This window comes from Lytechinus variegatus, chromosome 7 (genome assembly GCF_018143015.1).
Source record: "Lytechinus variegatus isolate NC3 chromosome 7, Lvar_3.0, whole genome shotgun sequence".
NCBI lineage: Eukaryota > Metazoa > Echinodermata > Echinoidea > Temnopleuroida > Toxopneustidae > Lytechinus > Lytechinus variegatus.
Genome location: NC_054746.1, coordinates 12,304,719 through 12,328,611, shown reverse-complemented (window position 1 = coordinate 12,328,611; position 23,893 = coordinate 12,304,719). Strand labels below are relative to the sequence as shown.

Here is a 23,893-nt window from a genome sequence, read left to right as displayed (position 1 = left end):
TTCAGAAAAATGTTGTTTACCCAAGAGGCCCATAAACAAAATACAGAAAAGTAGGACAAAGCTTGTGTATAGTTTTGGTAAATCCAACAAAATGCACCTATCACTATTCCAATTCATTGCTAGCTAATATGAATGGATATGCCCTATAACAGTTATGATGTGGAGGATATGAAATGAAAATGTGTTTTAGAGGATAAATTTTGCGATTTTACATGGAAATTTCAATTGATCGGGTCACCCGATCATATTAAAATATCTGTGTTTTTGTCTTTCAATTAAATCCTATTCCAAATCATGGAATGGGCTGAAACTTTCAAGATATGTTCTTTGTAACTTTTGGATATCTAATCACTAAATTTATAAGATAAGTGCTTGAATGCCCATTTTTTTTAATTTAAAACAAGCATCGCCAAGAGAGGGCACTATATATCCAAGATTTGAATATTTGAAATTTTCTCAGAGAAGTGCAGTTGGAAAAATATCTAACGGTCTCTACGCTTCAGTAAGAGTTTCATATTAGATGATATTCGATTATCAATCACATTATTGACCCTTTACCAAAGCTATACACAGGCTTTTAAAGATCCATATGAAGTCAAGGAACTTAATAAATCTAACCTTCATGCAATTTACTTTGATTGTATGAGCTATCATTAAAATAATCTTATAAGTCTTTGTTTAAAAAGCTGATTACTGAGGGTAAATTTTGGAAAGATGATAAAGGTGCTAATGATTTGCACTTGACAGAACACCTGTTATGGGATATGAATTCATATCAACTATGCCAGAAAGGTTATCCTATGATAAAGTTATCATATGATAAAAAAAATTATTTGTTGTGGGCATTGGAACTACAGTGTATAAACAGAGTCAAATGGGAGCTAATATAAGTTATAATGATAAACCCGAATATTTCAGAAATCTTACTGAACATTTCATTCTCTTTTCTTGTTTCGTAATATCATGAGTCAAGAATTGTATCTTTATCTCCTTTTGGAAAGAATTGCATTTGTTGTACGTGATCTGCTTTGATGTTGAAAGTTAACAATTATTCTGAATAGATGTAGTTGTGGCCTTTTGATTAAAGCCCTTACTGCATCGACATTAGAGGATAAGAAAAATCTTATGGCCTAGATGTCTAAGGAGATAAGATAGCAGGATTTCAGTATTGTTGCGGCAACTTTAAAAAATAATGTTATCCTTTCCCATTGCCAAATGAAGGTTATTGTATGTTCTTTAGGGACTTTATGATTACAGCAAATAGGGCCGATTGAGGGTCTAGATGGCAGGTCAGGGCAGTTCGCCCTCAAAGTTAAATGAAAGAAGAACCCTATATTATTGAGTTTGGCCAATTCGCTTTCAGTGGGTTACAGTATTTCACTATTACTTTTGAATTATTCTTATCTAACAAAGCAATAAGCAACTTGTTCCCATAAAAAAAGTGGCCACACTCCGTAATAAAGTGCTCCGATTGCATCCAACTTCGGAGGCAAACCGCTGTAAACTGATTTCTAAACCGGCAATTTGTGATCGCCCCTAAGTAGTCTATTATGGTCTGCTTTGGGTTCGAGTTATACAAAATTAGAAGAGTGAGGCAATATAAGATATAAAGGGTTTAATTCTAATTCGACCAATGCCAATTCATCCAATTGCCAACTCGTCTACTATCATTTGGTCAACCATCTGTTCATCCACTATCCACATGCTCTAACTGCCACTTTGTTCACTTACCATTTTGTCTAATAACTAGTTGGTCCAATAGCTCTTTAGTCCATATACCATTTGGTCTAATTAGATTTAGTGTTAATTGTGCAAAATGAATGAAAATGAAATGGATATTAATTAAACCAACTGGTAATAAGATGAAATGGTTATAGAAGAAGTGGTGATTAGACGAAGTGATGATTGGGCCAAATGGTTATTGGACCAAATGATTGGTAGATGAACTGTTGGTGGACAGAATGGCATTAGACTAAATGAAAGTAGACCATGTGGTTAGTAGACGAGTTGGCAGTTAGACAAATTGGCAGTTTACGGATGCTGAGCATGCCCCGAACATTACTATCCTTGCCTGACATATCAAGTGTTTGTGATGACGATGTGGATTTTCCCTGAGTAACATTGTCACAAGGATTGTGATTAGGCAGAGTGCAGGTAGTGCTTGCAAAAACTCTGTGAATCGCACTGCTGCTCTCTACCTCTCGGAAGGACAGAGCCATTATCAATAGGTCTTTGTTTCACAAGGTGTGAAGTGTGATTTACAGTTATTCTTAAATAATAATAATTATACTTGCTTATAAAGCGCTTAATACTTACTTTGTGAGAAGTCTATAAGCGCTCTACAGTATATGCAGCATAATTTCAAGGAATAAATTCCTGCCAGGTACCCATTTACCTCACCTGGGTTGAGTGCAGCACATTGTGGATCAATTTCTTGCTGAAGGAAGTTACGCCATGGTTGGGATTCGAACCCACGACCTTCTGTTTCAAAGTCCAGAGACTAATCCACTGGGCCACAACGCTCCACACAAATGCTGATGCATACATACCTAACATGCCCGGGGGGGGGGGGGGGTGGGGGCACTTCCATTGACAAGTGGATACCATGCACGACCATGGGGTCTCGAAAAATACCCTAAACAAGTATTTTCCGTTAACTGAAAATGCACCCCTTAACAAGTATTGGCATGTGAAACCCTATCCTTAACAGGTATTAGAAACAAAACAGTACCCTTGGCAAGTATTCCTCTAAACAAGAGCAGCGATATGATGCATTTTCTACCGCACACAACTGGGAATTGAAATGAGACTCTTAATTCACACCTAAATCTTTGTGAAACACTCCCCAGATTATTATGATGTAAGTTACATCGCAGTCTGCTAGCAAACATGCAAATGGAAAAGTCAGTATTTTTCAAAGACCTATAGGTACTGTTCACCTTGGATCCAACAAGGGAGTTTTCATCACTTGTTTGGGGATGGCTGAAAGAACTGCTAACCAACAAATGATGTGTTAGGAAATGGTTCTATTTAAGGACCTTCTCCTCCTACACCATTGCTTTCACACTCTTGTAATCCATCGGCTTTGTACCTTGTTTCCTCTGCCTGGAGTAGCAAATCTCTTAAAGGTTCCATTTCAAGAAAGCAGGTTGTATGAAGTAGCAGATCTCTTACAGGTTCATGTTGAAGGGAAAATACAGTAAATCAACACGTTTTTCTATTCTTTCACTCTAAGTTTATATTTACAGTCTTATGAAAATACAGAAACACAGATAAATAGTAGAAACACCAGCTAAAAGAGTAGAAACAATTTGAAAAATAAATATACTTAAAAAGTAGTATTAAATTTTTTTTTTTTTTTCAATTTGTTTCCCCTCCACAGGGATTTTATTATTATTCAAACATAACAAGATATCTTTTCAATGACAAATCAAATTAATAACAACGAAATACAGTACAACAGTAATTGCAACAAATATATAAATTGAACTGTCAGGTTCACATAATAGTAAACAATTTAAGAAACAAGCAAGGAGTAAATGAACAATAATATTCATATGTATAATTGTACATGGAAAGGGAACTGAACAGATCACCTCATGTAAACATGGCACGTAATTGAAACCATTTCTTTGTAAACTTTACCATTTTACAATTTGACTCTGCGATATATTTTTCATTCTTGAAATAGTTCTGAAGTGCAAATTTGATATTATCAAAAACAGGTAATTGATGTTTTAGTCTTTAAAAATCATTCAAAATGCATTCAAAATTAAGTCAAGAGTACAATAGAATAAAAATATAACAATGAGAGGAGTCGTCAAATGAGTCACATTTAATGAAGTGAAATTAGTAAATAATCACTTAAAGTCAAATTTATAAATAGAATTGCATAGTCATATTTTGTATCATTATTATAAATTGCTGGTATTGAATCTAATTTCGTAAATCTACAAATCATAAATATTTCACAAGTTGATAAAAGAAATGCGTTATTAAGTCAAGTTTGTTGTTAGCTACTTTATTGATTTCTTAACGATATATGACAAAATAAAATTTATTGCATGTTATGTCATTGCATTAAGCTGATTCAAATTTTTTTTTTCCATACTACTATGTGGAAGAATGAAAAGTTATATGAAGGCCTATTTGATGTATTGCCAATTCTCTGAAGGAGTGAATTAAGAATGATCGATGAATGAAATCCTTCACTCCTACAAAATATAACACACAAATACCCTCACCCTGTCATCCACATATTATGCATAATTTTTTTAATATAAATACCACTCTAACATAATTATTTCTCGGGGGCAGCGGAACAGTTTTCAAAGTGGGGGGGGGGGGGCTGACCATGCTAAAAATCACAATCATATGGTCATTTTTACGTTTTTGTACACGGTTTTGGAAAAAAGTGGGGGCTGAAGCCCCCCCCTGCCCCCCCCCCCCGGTTCCGCGGCCCCTGTTTCTGTCTCATGGGACTAAAAACAATTGAAAATTACCTACATTTACTTTACATATGACTAAGTTACCAAGCCATGACCACTGATATGAATTCCCTTTCCACGATTTACCCTTGTTTTGTCAATGAAAAGACTTCACTACTTTTTTTTTGGAGTTCATTCAAATCTATGGCATTTTTTCACTAACCACAATCCGGGCCAGAAGTTAATGGCATAATTACCTGTGCAGACTTTAAGTGGTATTTATTGGCTTCCCACTGATCTAGTTCCTAAATTAACAGTAGATGCCATGACCAATATCAACTACAAATTTGACATCCTGGTGTTATATTTTGATACTTATTACAGTCAAAAGTTTATGTTAATGGGTTTTCCCTACCCTATGTTGTTATACATTTTCCATGAGAATAGACTGAGTATGGTTACCTATTTATAGATGCAAGTGTCATGAAATTGACTCTAAAAGTGTGATCTTCTTAATGGAAAGAGAGAAGGTTTTTACACTCTGATGTTCTATATAAAAAAATTAGAATCAGAGATTTCTTTGTAACATTCCTATAAAATAGTTTACTCTTAATTTTTAGTGATTTCAATAGATCCAGAGTGACTGTGATTCCTGTGAATAGTGTCCAACCAAATATTGGATCTTCAGTCCCAGGGACCTATTTTTAGATTTCAAAGGATTTGAATTCAAATCAGCAATGTTAAAACATATCTAAGGGTCAGCTTGGTCAATGTACACAGCAGCTGTGGATTAATTTTAAATCCTTGTAAATAAGAGTGTAATAATTCTGTCAGGGGGGGGGGACAATGTCGGCCACAACCATTCACTCATCAAGGGCAACAAGAGAAGAACATATGAGGGCATAGAGACATGCATATAAAGTGGTGTGTGGTGTTTATTAACATTAAACAGAAACAGAAAAAACCTCAGTCTAGTAATGGCCCAGGAATATATGTCTCCTGGTCAGTAGCCATGAATATACAACAGATTCTATATCAGGGCTGGTAAATAATAACTACAAACATACGGTCAAATGCTAATGTGCAGCTTCCAAAAAAGTCAACAAGACGTGACAACTTTGTTTTGTGCTGTGTATGGGATAATGTCACTGCCCAGCTACCAGGCCTTGCCTAATATATCTCCGCATTTAAATATTCATGATGTCACATTCTAATGCATCAAAATATTATGCTATCAAACATAATTACACATAATAAATGTGTTATATACATGTGTATGTAAATTTATATTCATGCTTATTTGTCCAACAATTAAATAGTAAAATATGTTAAAAATAATAAAGGGGAGCTATTTTCCTCGGTGGGATGACACTAGATCCACGTGACCCCAAAAGTGATTAGTTTTCGCAGTCTGTGATAAAATTTTACCACACCCGAATTGGTCGTATGGTGGTAAAAAATAGAAAAATCAAACAGAAAAATTAAGAAACTAGTTTGGCCACTACAATTCTATAGGATTTATATGTACCTTAATTAATGCTAAGCAGAAACTATGGCACATAAAAGTGTTAATTCATTAATAATCAATTTTATAGGGAACTTTGCTTTGCATTACCATGAAGAAAGCATTATCATTTTCTTGTCTGTTATCTAAAAAGGATACCTGGGTAACAGTTTGTCACGTTTTATCAGACCTTGATTAAGATGCATTGTCATCATCCAGCTCATATAAGTAAAGTATTGTAGAGTTTCCTCACTTGTCATCATGTCTCTTCCATTGCCATGGTAACATGATATTACAGGTGAAAGATCATTCATGTCTTCTCTAATACCTCCAGGTTCCAGAATGATCCCAATGTGATATCCTTTAAACCTTTCTATTTTTACCGTTGCTATATTCTAATATTTTCGGAATTCATTTGGATTGTTCTTTTGCAATCATGGTTAAAGTGATGTTTACCAGAGTTTTGTCTTTGATGATTTAAAGTAATCATAAAATACAATGAAATCAGTACATAAATATAAATATTGAAAAAAAAACTCATTCCCTTCACTAATCAAGACATGCAAATCACAATTGCATAAAGTTTTATAGGATATGAATTTAATCGATTTATGTTGCAGAATTTTTTTAATTAAAAAAAAAAATGCCTCTCTATAAGTAGTTGTGTAATTAACATACAATTCAGAAAGACAGTCACCTTTACCTTGAAAAATTATCATCAATTATCAATCCTTCAACTAAAAGTAGGGAGAGAATGATAAAACAACTTCTGCCTAAAAAGATGGCAGTCATAGTACTTGAGATAGTTGCCATTGCAGATGCAAGATTTGGATCTACATTGCCAGACAAGCAGACATTTTAAGGATTAAATATCTTGTTGGTAGACACCCTGGTATCAGCATCTCAGTATCATCTAATCCCAGATGATTGATGTTTTCATGGTTAATAGATCCAGAACTATCTTAACGTCCAATCTAGTCTATTACTTGATGAAAAAAGGGTTTCATCTGGACTGGAGCGTAGTTCAGTGTATCTGAACTTATTACCTATTGTTGTAGTTTTTAAATCATGTTTTGTTATGAATTATAAAGAGCATTTCATGGAACATATAGTTAGAGTTTCTCATTGACAGCTGTTATAAGCTACTAAAATTCTTGCATCTGATTGGCTGGGAGGACATTTTTTTCTGTGAAGATCACTGACAAGACTCTTCATGAATGTACCAGCTTTGGGTTGGGATAGATGATTAAAATCTAAATAGTCATTAGCCATTATCTATCAATCTATTTTTTGAAGGAGATTATTCAGCTGTCAAGTTCACCCACAAAAACTGTCCTGGTTTCATTCTTAATAATTTAGGAAATTAATACAGCATTAATAGAAGTACAGCAGTATGAGAAGAGCTAGGTGGTAGTAGTAGGAATAATAATAATAATATAGGTATTTATATCGCGCACATATCCACCTTGTTAGGTGCTCAAGGCACTCCTATAGGCGTTCATACAAACACAGCTTTTTAAGGAATTACTACCTACCGGTACCCGTTTACCTCACCTGGGTTGAGTGCAGCACATTGCGGATCAGTTTCTTGCTGAAGGAAATTACGCCATTGCTGGGATTTGAACCCACGACCCTCTGTTTCAAAGTCCAAAGACTAATCCACTGGGCCACAATGCTCCACAGTAGTAGTAGTAGTAGTAGTAGTAGTAGCAGAAGTACATGTACAAGTAGTTATAAAACTAGATTTAGAAGTAGTTCAGTTGAAGTAGTTGAAATAGAACTAGAAATAGTACCAGTTATGATGTATTACTTCTTTCCTTAAATTTTTTTAAGTATCATTACTGTGTTAAGTATCATTACTGACAAAGTATCTTTATCCTGTAATGATGGTCAAGAGATTCAAACCATGTAAGAATAGATACTCATCATTTCTCATAGATTTCCAATGTCACCAGTGCTAAGATGCGTGTCTCCTACGTCAGACATCCCTGCAGTGCGTAATCCCTGATGAAAGCCTCTTCCATGGTGACCAAAATCCTGTACATGCCCAACAAATATTAGTGATGTGTTGTCTGTTTAGCTCTATCTTTGTGTATGACATTCAACATTTGATCTGAAGTGAGTTATTAGAAGGGTGCATATGCAAAAAAAAATACCAAGAGATTTTTCAAGTGAAAATATTTGGATTTGAAGATCCATTTGTAAGACAAGAAGGTATTCTCAATATTATGGTAAATCTTTAAAGACCCTGACCGGTGTAAAAACAATCATATATTAAAAGAAAGGCAATGATTCATACAATACAAATATACCAAAAATATTCTATACATCTCCTTCCATTTTTAAGAAATATTAGATAAAAATCAAAGAAACTGCTCTTCCAAAGTACGCTTTGATTGAGCACCCCACGTCGCCTGGAAAGGATGACGTCATGTTGTGTCTGGAGGGTCACGATTCCATAGGTTTGTGTACAAAAGCATGGGGTATTTTCTTCCATTTCTATATTATGAATCCAATTTTTTTTCCGTTTTCAGATGAAAATGGCACTCACAATTATTCACTGTTGAAATTGATGGAAACCTACAACTATTCACTGCCTTTTTTGTGACTTCTTTGTTTGGCTCTTATTGGGCCTAAATTGCTATGTCAGGAAAAGTTGTGATACATAATCTGAATGCAGATAGATTTGAAATCTACGCCAAATAAGCAGGAAATAAAATATGGCAAAAACTAGTTCAAAACTGTAGATTTCATAATTTAAGCATGTAGGAAAAAATATATGTGATATCACTCTGTGATGGAAGTGAAGAAAATGAAATGCGTAATCTGGAAAGCAAAAAAATAACCCAGTTTTTGTCTCACCTGCGAAGCAAAGTGAGACTATAGGCGCCGCTTTTCCGACGGCGGCGGCGGCGGCGTCAACATCAAATCTTAACCTGAGGTTAAGTTTTTGAAATGACGTCATAACTTAGAAAGTATATGGACCTAGTTAATAAAACTTGGCCATAAGGTTAATCAAGTATTACTGAACATCCTATTAGAGTTTCATGTCACATGACCAAGGTCAAAGGTCATTTAGGGTCAATGAACTTAGACCATGTTGGAGGAATCAACATCGAAATCTTAACCTGAGGTTAAGTTTTTGAAATGTCATCATAACTTAGAAAATATATGGACCTAATTCATGAAACTTGGACATTAGGTTAATCAAGTATCACTGAACATCCTACATGAGTTTCACGTCACATGACCAAGGTCAAAGGTCATTTAGGGTCAATGAACTTTGGCCGAATTGGGGATATCTGTTGAATTCCCATCATAACTTTGAAAGTGTATGGATCTGATTCATGAAACTTGGACACAATAGTAATCAAGCATCACTGAAAATTTTGTGCAAGTTTCAGGTCTCATGATTAAGGTCAAAGGTCATTTAGGGTCAATGAACTTTTGCCGAATCGGGGGTATCTGTTGAATTACCATCATAACTTTGAAAGTTTATTGGTCTAGTTCATTAAACTTAGACATTAGAGTAATCAAGTATCACTGAACATCCTGTGCGCGTTTCAGGTCACATGAACAAGGTCAAAGGTCAATGAACTTTGGCCGAATTGGGTGTATCTGTTGAATTACCATCATAACTTTGAAAGTTTATGGATCTGATTCATGAAACTTGTACATAAGAGTAATCAGGTATCACTGAATATCCTGTTCGAGTTTCAGGTCACATGATCAAGGTCAAAGGTCATGTAAGGTCATTGAACTTTGGCCATGTTGGGGTTTTTTGTTGAATAACCATCATATCTCTGTAAGTTTATTGGTCTAGTTCATAAAAAGTGGACATAAGAGTAACCATGTATCACTGAACATCTTGTGCGAGTTAGAGTAGTATTCAAAGTCAGCACTGCTGCTATATTGAACCGCGTGATGCAGGTGAGACGGCCAGAGGCATTCCACTTGTTCTGTGTACAAACCTATGGAATCGCGACGCTTCTTACACAACGTGACGTCACGGTCTCGAGGCATTTGAAAAGCACAATAAAGCCTATTTTCTAAGCCGGGTTCGAAGCCCGATAATTGGAATATTCTTAAGCAAAATACTCAGCTGGGAAGGGTGAAAATGAATAAAGCTCACAATGCTGTATTTTACCTTATAAGCTTTCGATTGGTATATAATTTGTCAATTTCATTTTTGGGTCCGGTCTGGGTCTTTAAGTGTGTATTTGGTGATTATTTTCATGTTATTAAGGAGATATTTTCATGGATTTTATAGTCAGTATTAAATAGAGGATAAATGAATTGCCTTTTTTTGGATAGGAATGCATGACAGAAATCTCCCTTTATGTTCTATCATGATTTAAGTGTGTTTTTTCCTCTTTTACTGTCCAATACTAAAATTGTAAGAAATGTTAATTGATGCAATTAATTGTAGGCCTACATTTGGGATGATGGGGGATGTGGGTCTGTTGTATCTGACATGAATCTCCGCTAAGAATACAGTTGAAAATGTCCCTACTATGTAGTACAGAATACAATTTCTGGTCAGAGATGGGGAGGGGGTGAAATAGTCCAAGGGGCACCTCAGTTTTGCCTCGTGTAAACATTGAGTGTTTGGAAGTTGTTATCACTGGTAATGCCATCATTGACACACACATGTCTGGGCTGTCATGTTACCTCGTTCTTGACATGGGAGATCGTTGGTGGGAATTGACAAGTCCTCTATAACATTCATTCAATCATGTCCGCGCACAATCTTCCCACATACCCGAATGGAGCGTTGATGGAGGAGTTATTCAATTACTCTTGATGTCTTCTTGGAACGTTCATGTAGGGTAAAGGGTTACAAATTGATGCACTAACATCTTCAAATTCAATATAAGAAATGTCTTCCTGTATACAAGCATAACAAAGCACCGTGGAGGAGTTATTCAATTATGACCACAGTCATACCAGGGAAACCGACTCCAGACTGAACAAAGCTGTTATGTCATTTTGAATGGCACTTGATCAGCCAGTTTGGAGTCGGCTTTTTAATGGTTACTTATAATGTTGCATTTCTCTTGATGACTTCTTGGAATATACAGGTAGTGCGAAAGAAGAGATCAGGTACAACAGATAATTAACAAAAAGTGCATGATCCTAGATGCTAGGTTCATGTTCTTGGTGTTCAGATTAAGTCAAGGAAGAAACTACCTATTTTTCATACCATCCACATTTATAAGATAAAGAGAAATTGTTGATAAATGACTCTCAGAATATGGGTTTTTCGGTTGAAAAAAAGTGGTGACAGGGTCATTGGAGATAGAAGATTCACTTTTGTTCCAGGGGATTCTGAAGAATGGGGGGAGGGGTGGGTTGGGATGAGGAGGAGCTTTAGGACCCCCACATAAAAATGTGCATGTGGAGGGGGGGAGTATGGAAAGCTTCTCATCCCAACCCACCCCTTCTCCCCCCCCTCTCCCCATGCACATTTTTATGTTCGATGCTTATGGGCAATAGCAATATGTCAACAAATTGAAGAAAATGTCACATGTTATGGGAGTCTGTTCTCCCAGTTCCATTTCAGAAGTCTTCCATGCCACCTGCATCTTCTTTTAAAAAAAATTTAGGATAGTCCCTAATTATTGAAATAATTGTGCAGTTTTAATTTTCTTTTTTTTACTGAAAAATAAAACATACAATAAAATAACACACAAACCAAAAAAAAAATCTTTGACCCACTTTAAAAGCTGAAGCATGGGAACTGTCTTCAATTAAAAAGGAACCACATGCCCTGGGCCCACCAAATACCCCTAAATACTTATCTTTGTTCATACTGTTAAAGGTAGAAAGGTGGAAAAAAAAGGTTTCATTCTGGAGCTAGCATGTAAACATACAAGGTAGCCGAGATTTGACCTTGTTTTTCGCACCTTTATTCCTATGAAGCGTTTTGTACAGTTCCAGCCTAAAAGTGCAAGCCAACAATTTCATGTTCTCATTCGAACCACATATAATATAACTTGATTTCAATATCTAATAGAATTAGGTTACCCTCTCACACAACCTGAAAGTGCTCCCTGTTCGAACATTGAGAGTTGTTTATCTGCCAGTACCCTGAAATGTAGGCTGCAAATGAATTGACTTGAATGTGTGTTATCGTGACCATTATATCATTAAATTGCCTCTCGTGTTACATGTACTTTTCTTTCAATGTGTAACTGCGGGCTTGGGGTTAGTATATGTAGGACAAAAAAAATCAGTCTGTTCATTTTATACTGTACTATATGGAAGTGTTCCTTTACCTAGGATGATCTGTGGAGTGTTTCATTGGAACAAATGATCAGTGATTTTCTCAACTAATGTTGTTTTGGGCCAGTCACATGCAAGGATTTCAGGAGCTTATAACAGTTGTCAGTTAAAACCACAGACTATTTGTTACATGAAATGACCCCCTGTTCTGTTCATAACCAAGATTCCAGCAAGATTTAAAAAAAAATCCTGCTTGATAATACGTTATCTGCTAGAAAGAACTGTGCCACACAGTAGGTTCATAGTGTGGTCACATAATTGATAATGTGAAAATGTGATCCACACTTTTAAAATAACCAATTTGCAGTGTGGAGTTAATTTTACACTGCTACGTCTTATGTATGAATGTTCACTGTGTGTGCACAGTGTTTTTACATAGACTTAGTGAACCGTGTGAATATGTGATTCACTGTGTTAAAATGCTAAAATGTTATTTTTTCACTGTAGACACCTGCAGTATGAGTTCCCCAACAGTGTTCACATATTGGACTCGATGAAGATTCCATTCCTGCTGTCAAAATGCTGAAATTTAACACAGTGTGGAGGTGTTTTCACACTGTGGACACTTCTACACTGTGAGTGTTCACATAGTGGACATATGGGACAATGTGAAAATTCTATTCACGCAATTAGAGTGCTCACATTAACAGTGTGATAATGATTTACACTGTTAACATGTTCAAGTTTAACCTGTAAAGATAATTTCACACCCTGGACACCTCCACAGTGTGAGTATACTGTGGTTCACATTGTAGATGTAATTTACACTTAAAATGCTCAAATGTAACAGTGTGATTTTACACCATATTTCCACACTGTGAACACACTGTAGGACTCTATGGGAAACTGTAGGACATTGTTCTTTCCAGTGGGCTGGTTATTTCATATATTGTAGACTGGGGTAAAACAGAAATATTATACTGCAGTCAAACCAACAAAACTGACTCCCAACTGAACAATCATATACCATGTAAAATAGCTTAATTGCTTTAATCTAGTCTCTCTTTTTTTTTGGTAATCTTGTTGCATGAAGTTTTGCAATAGGGTGAATGAGTAGAATTGGAATTTTTTTCTTCTATTTTATGAAGAAAAAAGGGGTTGGGGTGGGGGTGGCAAGTTGTATCAGACTTGACCTGCACTTCCGATGGCTTTGTCTTCTGGCTGATAGGGACAAGCTGAGGACAGGTCCCCGGTGATATTGTCAAGCAGCTGTACATGCCAGACGCTTAGACTAGTGCCAAGGGACTTCATACTATATCATCCTAGCTGGTAGACTTCTTCATGAAACTTTTGAAAGGAAAGTACTCTTTGACCAGGAGTACCTTTTCTATTGAATTTTTATGTGACAGATATCCTTTTGTAACAGAATCAAATTGGTCTACTGCTTATGCAGCCAAGTGACAGATTTTTTTTTAATCAAAATATATTTTCTCTTTTTGCATGTACACTAAACAAAGTGCAGTGTTCCAATTCGTATCATCCTAACAAGAAAAAATGTCACTATGAAAAAACCACATGGAGCTATTTCCATAAAAATACTAAGCATTTTGTTTGTTTGGCTATTTTATTTTTCATCTAGATTTTTTAATCTTACAATAAGTAGGCAGACAGTCATCAATCTGATTTTGATAATGTTTGAGTTGTGAGATGTGTTTTAAAAGATGCTTTGTTATTGACAAATTATTGAATGTAACAATAACAATAATAACTGGAGGGGGAAGAACAAAACTGAGTTGGAACGTGAGATCTGCAGCGATGCTGTGCAAACTTTCCAGGCAGATCTTAAAGTAAATATAGCCTAAAATAAAATGTACTGGTATAACTTACACATTGACCTATTTTACCATTTCATGAAGCAAAAATATTTCATGTTGATTTTGAAAAGGAGAATGAATGAAAGTATTCAATTGTTGGCGGAAATAAAGTACTCATTCAACAGAAGGGTCTGTAATTTGAGACTATAAAAATTTCCACTCTGTCCATAGCACCTGTCATTCAATCTGTGCTATTTACTACCAGTGGAATGTGGCATAGCAGTGAACACAATCACGATAATACCAACTAACTTCTAACCAATCATGAGAAGTGACAGAAAGAAAGTAAATGTGTATAGTCTTGTATATCAGACCCTTTTTGACTTACTTTCCAGTTTGATAAAAAAGTAAAATTTCAAAATGATTTGATCCTATCTATCAACAATGCTTGGTGCATTATATCATTTTCACTTCAAAATTTTGACATAAAACACCCAAATGTATTTGATTCTATTTACAGTTGTGTCTGTCTACCAAATTTGCTTGCTAAAATTATCAATGTTCATGCTTGTGAATAACTACGTAAGCTATTAGCTTTATGTGGGTCGAAATTGCATATAGTCAAACAAGTGAATACCTGAAAATATAGGAAAGAAAATACAGCACAATGATTTTTTTTTCAAAATGACTTTTTAGTATGCAGTTATGTTCTTTGCTGCTAGTAATTACATGATTGAGAATTATGAGTAAAGGATAAAAAAAATTATACCACTGTAAACAAAGAATTTTTCCTTAAAGCTAAATTACAGTAGTTGCAGTAAAACACTGATTTCGTGAGAAAGTCTGTAAAACCAAGGTTAAGTATTACTATATCATCGTCGATCTAGATCTGGTACAGTTACATAAACTGAACTTTGTGAAATCATTAAATCTAAGCTGAAAAACAATCACACTGAAGATCGCTAACACAGATAGGCACACGTGGGACAGTGTATATTAAATTGCTGGAATAAAGACCCGACGGAAGTGCCCGAATCTGCACTTATTTTGCTTATTTCTCAGCAATTACACAATTTCTTCCAGAATCCTTCGGCACATATTTTTCATTCATATAAACAGACACTTGGGTGGTCATTATATTGGATTCTGTAAAAAATCATTTTGAGATCGTTACCAAAACTGGCATTTACCTTTAAAAACTAGCACACTGCATGTGTTTAGATCCCATTTCACACAGAAGCCATGAAAGTATCACATTTAGGATAAAAGAATGATTGATTATGACAAGAATCCATGAATTTGACAGATATGACACTCTAGAGTAAGCAAGTCCTGGCCTTAAAATAGAAAGGTCACTGGTATAAAAAGATTGTAACAGTCCACATTCATACAGTTATTTTGAATAGTGAGGTAGAAAGCATTACACTTGTACATCATGTTTAGTTTTTGTGAAAATCTGGTTTTGTTGGATACTCCATCTGGTTCTCTGTATCAACAGGTTTGCATCTATAATGTGTCCCTACATGAATTCAAGTGATGATAAGATTTATCAATCCAACAATAAGTTCCAATTTAAAAAAATAAATGATCTTTAGATTCACCAAATATTTTTATTGTATGCAGGTAGAAGAATTTTATCATTTTGAAAAATAAGGTTGAAAACTATGCATGGATGAATAGACAAGGCACATTGATAAACAGCTGACAATTTTTAGAACAGTAATGTAATGTAGTAATGTAGACTTCAGAAGGGTTACATTTAAAGAGAGATCACTTCTTCAGCATGGTATTGGTTAACATCTATCCGACTTCAAACACATAAAAGCAGAACCCACTGTAATTTTGTATTTAAAAACTTACAAATATGTTTTCTTCTGTCACTAGCATTTCAGTCCATTGCCCAAACTTTCATTATCATTGTTTGGCAAATGTTTGTAGGATGGAATTTCATCTGAGTATGTGGGTGAAAATGCTGTTCTTTATTTTTTGAAAGATGAGAAGGGCTGGAATATATTTGATCTTCTTGATGACATAAGAGGGCCTGAGATGGGGAAGTATGTAAGGCATGGATCCATAGACAGGAACATGAAATGACTGAACAAAGTTTTGAAGTTATAGAATATGATGTTGGTCTAACAGAAAACAGTTCATGTTCACTTTGTCTATAAGCAGTTGGACTAATTTTCAGATAGTGTAATACAACCCATTTGGTTTAATAGCTGTTTGGTCTTCCCTACACTTGGTCTAATAGTCTAATAAACTGGTGGTCTATATTCCATTCCATCTAATTCTTACTTTTTACTTTGTCAAATATATATTCATAAACTCTTTTCATTTAATTATTAAGACTTATGCCATGGTCACATTTGTTCTACGACGGCCGTACGGCGAGTCGAAAACAGCCGTTTTAACATTTTTTTATCCAACTAAATATAGGTGGTTTGAATCAAAATTGATAAAACGGCTGTTTTCTACTCGCCGTACGGCCGCTGTAGAACAAATGTGACCATGGTATTAGTTATGTTAGACCAAGTGGATATTAGACAAATGGGTATGACCTAACTAAACATGAGGTAAAATGGTACATGGGCTTAAAGGTAAAAGACAGTAGTTGCAGCAAGCAATTATTTCATGAGAAAGTCTTTTAAATCAAGGTTAATTGTCCAAATATTTGTTTACATCTAGATATGGTGCATTCATGTAAACTTATCTTTGTAAGATCATGGAATCGTAGCTCAAAATCGATAATTCTGATGATCACTAACACTGGAAAGCATATGTGTGGCAGTGTACTAATATTGCTTCTAAAAATTTACTTACATTTGATGGAATTCCTTGCTTATTTTTACTTGTTTTTCAGCAATTATGCATTTTCTTCCAGAGCTATTTGGCACTTAATTTTCATTTATACATACAAACACTTTCATGGTAATTTCATTGGATTCTGTTCGAACTCATATTGAGATTGTTACCACAACTGGTTTTTATATTAATGACAATTAGACCAAATGGTAATTAGATGAACTGGTAATGAACTAGGATGAGACCAAACAGAAAGTATAGATGAAATTGTCATAGACCATGTAGCAATCTAACCAACAAACTTCGCCCACTTAGTATTTTCTACCATTTGATGTATTTGATTCCAAATAAGTCTCGTATGAAACTTGTATTTGTGTAGGATGATGTTAGCTCTTAAAATGTCTAAACTTTAAAATTGTTTACTTTTCACTTTCACACTGATCCATACTTTTTATATTTTCACTTTTGTTTTCATATACTTTCACTCTTATTTCCAGTTGCTGACCCAGGGTAGGAACCATGGAATTGAGTACTCTTACTATGTTCCAAATGGAGTAGGTCCAGATGAACCGGATTCCTATTCCTGGACCTATACCCCTTATTCTGACTGCTCCAAGGAATGCGGAGGGGGTAAGTTCTTATTCCTTGTCTCCAGTGTTGTAGCTAGATCATTTTTTATGCCGGGCAAAATGTAAACAGCAAAGCGTAACAAGCAAAGTGTAACAAGTGAAGCGCTCACCCCTTATTGCCAGGGGGGGGGGGGGTCCAGGACTTAAGGACTTCTAGAGATACTACAATCATCAAATTGAGGGGTAAATTTTGTAATATTTCAAATGGCCCAATTGAGCTAATTTTTCTGCAAATTTTTCAAACAATTTAGAGGGAATTTGTGCTGGAGCACTAGGCAGGCTAGCCTGGCGCAGCCAAGGATAGCTAAAACACTGCTTGTCTCTTTTACATACCTTAGTGACTCTACCCACATATACATGTAGTGAACACAAAATATGAAAAAGTCAGCATTATGTGATTAAGCTTCCTTGTCTGAATTCCACATAAAGAAGCATAAAGTATAAAGCATGTAAACAAAAAAGTATGTTTAATCAATTTAATTGAATGAAAATCAATCTGGGTGGTATCAACCCATGATAGGGATATGAACTATCTTGCAAAATGCCCAATAGCTTTAAATGTAGGTTTATTACCATTACAGAGTTGAAAAAAGCTTGAGTCAAATATAACACATGGACTTAATCTACATGTATTACAAAGTTGTGAAATGTTAAATGTCATGAATAATCAATAGAATTGAAGAAAACAGGAATTGAGCTTTAATACTAATGATCTTGTCCGATTTGAGTAACAATAAAGAGGTATAGAGAGCAATTCTTGTATGAGAGGCAAGTCACTGGGACTTTGACTAAAATTAGTTTAATGATTTAAACATCCCACTAAGAACAAAACAAAGTAGAAAGCTATATGACTTTAGAAAAGTACTAATTGAGATAATAGCAATTAAAATAATTAACTTCAATTACAAAACACAATTCTGAATAAAGAAATGGTAATAAGATCAGAAACCAGCTAGGAAAAGTTTTCACTATGAAGATTCACCTCTGAAGATCTTTGCATCTACCTGACATTGAACTGCTGGTTTAATGAAGCCGATGACAGAGCTTTATTTGGGTTTAATGAGGAGTTGGTCATTTTATTCTCCCACCTGTGTTTCTTTAGTAAACTGAGACCAGTCGTACAACTAGTACAACTCAACTACGGTGGCATCCTACATCCAGGTGCGATGACAAATTGACATGATAAGTCCAGAGAGAGTAGTTTGGTGCAACCTTTTCTCCCTTGACAATTGCTCCTCCTCAATTTTTTTTCCTGAAGATATGAGATTGAATTGGGGTTATGATAGGATTTTTCAGGCACAGATCTAGATCCTGACTTTTACAGGGTGCCAATTTTTCTCAAAAAAATTGTCCCCTAAAAATAAATAAAAAGAGATCATTGCCCATTTTAAGGGGTGCATGATGAAGACATTCTATGGAGTGCACCTTCATATTTTCATGATTTATGAGTTGCACCCACACCTCCGCCTCCCCCTGGATTCGCGCCGGCTTTGTTTCAGAATGATCTGAGGATTTGGATTAAGATTAATAGGGTAGTTTTAAGTTCAGATTTATGTTTGGCTAAATGTGTAAATATTTGGTAGGAACAATTATCAAAGAAAAAAATGTCATGGAATCCCGAGATAGGCCTATGAATTTCAGCAGAAGATATAGGGGAAGGGGATTGATTTTTTTTACAGAGGTGTGCCATTGAAACTGTCAAAACCTTTCTGTTTTGGGGGGGCGGGGCTATAAGGGGGGGGGGGGTAGCTGTTTCCAGTGTTTTAATGAAAATGAGCACTTCAGTAATGAAATTGGTGATAGGCCTATATCTATCCTGGATGGAAAAAATACAAAATCATAACCAAGATTGTCAATCTGAAACCACCCTCCTTTTTACCTCCATGCGGATACTGCAAGCAATATTTCTTGCAGAAGTTGCTGATAAGAAGCAGCTCAACCCATATACTCTTTGAGATGAATAACAATCTCTGCCCCTTCCAATATAGGAAATTTAAATGAATCTGTCACAGATCATTATTGAAAGTCCAAATTTCTTCAATGATACAAAAAAGTGTTATATCTGATTGATAGCAGTTTTTGAAATGAAAAAGCAAAAGTTGTTACCTTTTACTTCAAAGAAGCAAAGGATTGAAATTCTATCAAAGATCAAAGTTGTTCTTTACTTTGGATTTATCTGCCCCTCTTATGCTACAGGCACACAAATGAAACCAACTCCAAACTGACCAATGGCATGTCATATCATAAAAGTTATTGTCAGCCTGGAGTCAAATTTCCAGTGTGACTGTAGTATATAAGATTAGTAATGAAATATATTTTGTGTACCAGTTTTCTCTGTATGAGGTTAAGAATACAGCTATGAAAAAAAAATTGGAAAATTTCTTCCCACAATCACCGTCCTTGGTTGTAGACGTGTTTACAAGGATTCACCTTTTTTTTCAAAGCAGACTCCTTGTGAGTAGCTTAAGACCTCAGGTGTGTTACACTTATCCCATAGGCATATCCACCTTAATGGGCATTTGATCTCCCGTAAACTTGAAGAGATTTATAGAGGTTAGAGGTCAAATACTACCCAGGTTCCCCAGTGGCCGTTGGTAGACTTTCATGTCTGATGAAAGGCAAGTTGCCGAGGACAATGTTCTGAGCAGTTTATAAGTACTTTCCTGTTTCTTTCTGATTTTTTTATTTACAAGTATGATTTTCTTTCAGTGACAAAGGCAGATCAAGTAACAAATTACACAAAATTCCTTATTTGATTTTTCTGAAAATTTAATACACAATCATCAAGCTTTGTTCCAATTTTTTTTTTCTATCAAACATTTGTTAAGGCCATACAGCAGGTAAAACATGTTATGATAACAAATTAACTTTTCAAAGCTACTGAAATCCTTAAATTTGATTGGCTGATACTAAAATTGTTATAGAAATTGTGCATAAATTATTTGAACAAGTCTTTATGAAACAAGACTATAATTGGATTCTCATGTGGTGGTTTGAAACTGTTTGCCTACATTTTTGATCAGGTTTCCAGACGAGGACAGTAACCTGTACACGTTCTGGTGACTTTGAAGCAGTACCGACCTACCTGTGTGACCCCACCCTGAAACCAAGCAACAACAGGACGTGCAATGCAGAGGCCTGCCCTCCAGTGTAAGTTATTGCTCCCTCTTAAAAATTTATCTCAAATGACTGTAATCAAAGATTAGTGAAACCTAGCTGTCTCTTATGACTAAGCAAGTGAAATACCAAATGTGGCCCTTATAGGCAGGTGGCTGCTATAGACAGGTTCTTATACACACAAAATCATCGTCATCGTGATAAACAAAATTCAAATGTAGAATTCTTTGCACAAGGATTTGATAAGAGACAGATCATATAACTTGGGATAACACTATTTGTCTCTAACAGTTGGAATTAATATCGTTCTATCATTGTCAAAACAACATTTTCTCCTTACTTTTCATTATTCATTTATTGATTTCTTATTTGATTTTGTTTTTCTATAAATCACCTGACTCCTAGCTTTTACAATAACCCATGACCTAGATTCCTTTATCCTTTTAATGTCCAAAATTCTTAGATTGTATCCCCTAAATGTTTATCATCTTGCTTTCAAAGTATTACCTCAATGTCATCTTGTTGTCAGCATTCTAGTTTTATATTTGTTTATTTTGTTGTCGTCTTTATCTCTGACTTATTTTCTATATTTATGGTCATGTATATTTTTCACTGGATCATCTAAGTTTGTAACGTGCAATATGATGGGGGTCAGTGCATCGAAATAAAGATGTCGTAGCCCCTTTATAGGTCCGAACTTTGTAATACCAGTATCTCACACCCCGAAGTATACAAACTCCTCAAATCTTTTGAATCGCCTTGATAAAATGTTTATCCAGGAGTTACGTGTGACATTCCAGCCCGTCCCATCCTAAGGCTTGAAAATGTCAAAATATATCCTATTTTTGTCACCTTGTCTACAAACAACGGTGTTTATGTGGCTTATCTCGTTCATCAGTATCTTAACTTGGCATTCCATAGACAGGGATGATCTTGGTTAAACTGGACAGACATCCCTGGAAGCATGGATTATGGAGTCAGTATCAAAATTGATGTTGACATGAAATGATGTATATTTTTCATAACATATTTTTTTTTCATTTTTGGATACACCATTGCACAGGTATGATGATTGTATTTATGAAAAATGGATGAAACATATCTACACCAATATTTTGTTGTTGTGGGATAGCTACCCTTCCATCCCATGGCTTATGAATTGTGTTCAGGAAAAAGATCATAAGAATGCATAAACATTATTTTATCCTGAATTTAAGATCATGCGTTAAATTAAAGAAACATTGAATTTATGTTATATGATACTTTATAATAGTACAGATCAGCTTTTTGAATTATCACAGTGGAAATTTGATTGTATGTCAGTACAAAATATGCAAACACACCAATGAAATGAAATACAGGATGACAAATTTATGTTTCAACTTATATTTCTATGACAAAATCCAACAAATCTCTTTCAATGAAATTGAGCAATTTCATTTCATGAAATATCCCTCATATTTTTCTACAGTAATTTCTCAAGGCTTATTTTTCAAAATATCATAAAAGTTGTTTTTGTTTACTTTTTGTATATTTTCAAAAATACATAATACACTGAGATGAGATACTGCAATTCATGATTTATATAAAATTCAATTAAAAATTCAGACTGTAGTAATGTAGAAAACAATTGGACTCGTGTTTGAATATGCCATATGAGAGTCTACATTATCCAAACTTGTCCAATATTCCACTGACTATTGCTCTGAGTTAATCAGATGCAGAGGAAATCACTGACCACACTCTCAACTTGAACTTCAGGTGTGGGAACACACGCTCCAAACTCATTCTAGCTGAATGTCCAAACTATAGATAGACAAGTGACAATTCTATGTCAAGCGGAAAGGCTCAAATGATTTCCTGACATAAATCTACCGTGTCATGTTGGTGGATTCACAGGTAAACTGACGGTGGTAACAAATGTTCTCATCTCTTGTATGATGCCCATTCTACTCATCGTGACACATGGAAATGTATCTCCCAAACCATGGCATTGTTTTATAATTGATCAAATAAAAACATGGTCTAGATATTGATGGAGTTTTTCCCTATCTGGTGCACCATTCATAATAAAAATTGATGAAGGGATTCATTACATGATTAAGACTGTAATTCAGGGATGAGTATTCGGGTTTTGAGATTTATTAATGTTGTCTAAATTTGTACTTTTATCATATTTCAGCAAAGAGCCTAAAGATTTCACTGCAGAATATTATAAGTGATTAAAGGAAATGAACTAATATCGTCATATTTCAATTGAAATATATAACCATTTAAAAAGACATGGCATAATTTAAAAGAAACAAAACAGACAAATTAATTGAATGTTTTTAAAATCATAAGGTGATATAATATCTAACAAGGATTTTGGGGTCTAATTACTATGTGATATATATTTGTTTAATACCCAATATTGAGTGGGTATTGTCTAATTTCCAGTTGATCTAATATCCACTCTATCTACTTTTTTTTCACTTTTTTCAGATGAATTTTATTTGTTATTTTCTAATCCCAATTAAGTCTAATGCCCAGTTGGTGTTATTTCCACTTCATGAACAAATTATTTTTTTTTACTTTCTGTCAAATTGGATTTTGATTCATAATCATTTCATCTAACCATATAGATTAAGTGCTGTTCAAACAAATGGGATTTGGACAAAGTATTTATAGTCTAACTGGAAATTGGAAGAAATTGTAAATGGGCAAGCAGACCAATTGGGTAGTAGACAAATTGGTTGTAGACGTAATAGGATTAGACCATGTTGGACGAGACCAAATAGAAAGTAGAAGAAGCAGGTGTAGTTCAATCCTCAATTTACTGAAGTGTATGGCCTGTATTCTGAACTTGGGTTTAAATTAACCCTGGTTTAAGTTGTGGTTTAACTATGGAGAGCAAATTGGAGCACAAATCCCTTTCAGTACACATTCAGTTTATTAACTCATGTGGCACCCAAATTGTTCATTATTGTCTGGGAATGAGAATTTGGGTATTTTTATTTGGTTATGAAAGGAAAATGAATCAAAATAGTAAACATAAAAAAATATACAATATAAACAATTTTTTTGAATTTTTGGTTTCCCATAATTTTAGTACAGAGTTAAACCATGGTCTAAGTTAAACCTGACTTCAGAATATGGGCCTATGGGTTTACCTCCACTCCCTTTAGCAATGTCAGGGTTAAAAATGGCAATCTTTCCTGACATTCCACATATGCATTCTTCATCAGTTTGTGTCTGGCTGTGTACCTGACATAATTTGTTTGATGAGAATTAGCAATCTGTACCTGTAGAACAACTATTTACACAAAGTAATTGGTCCCACCTTTCAAACAGTGTCTGGTATCACTATTACAAGTTGAATGAGGAAAGCAGAGT

The 23,893-nt window shown here is 34.9% G+C and overlaps 1 protein-coding gene across 1 annotated transcript in view; it reads left to right on the top strand.

Annotated features, from left to right (window-relative positions):
• Positions 1–23,893, top strand: part of LOC121418461 (papilin-like) — a 167,206-nt gene that overhangs the window by 107,789 nt on the left and 35,524 nt on the right. Inside the window, 2 exon segments of the mRNA XM_041612350.1 lie at positions 17,270–17,402; positions 20,425–20,551. Of these exon segments, the coding sequence (XP_041468284.1) occupies positions 17,270–17,402; positions 20,425–20,551 (260 nt within the window).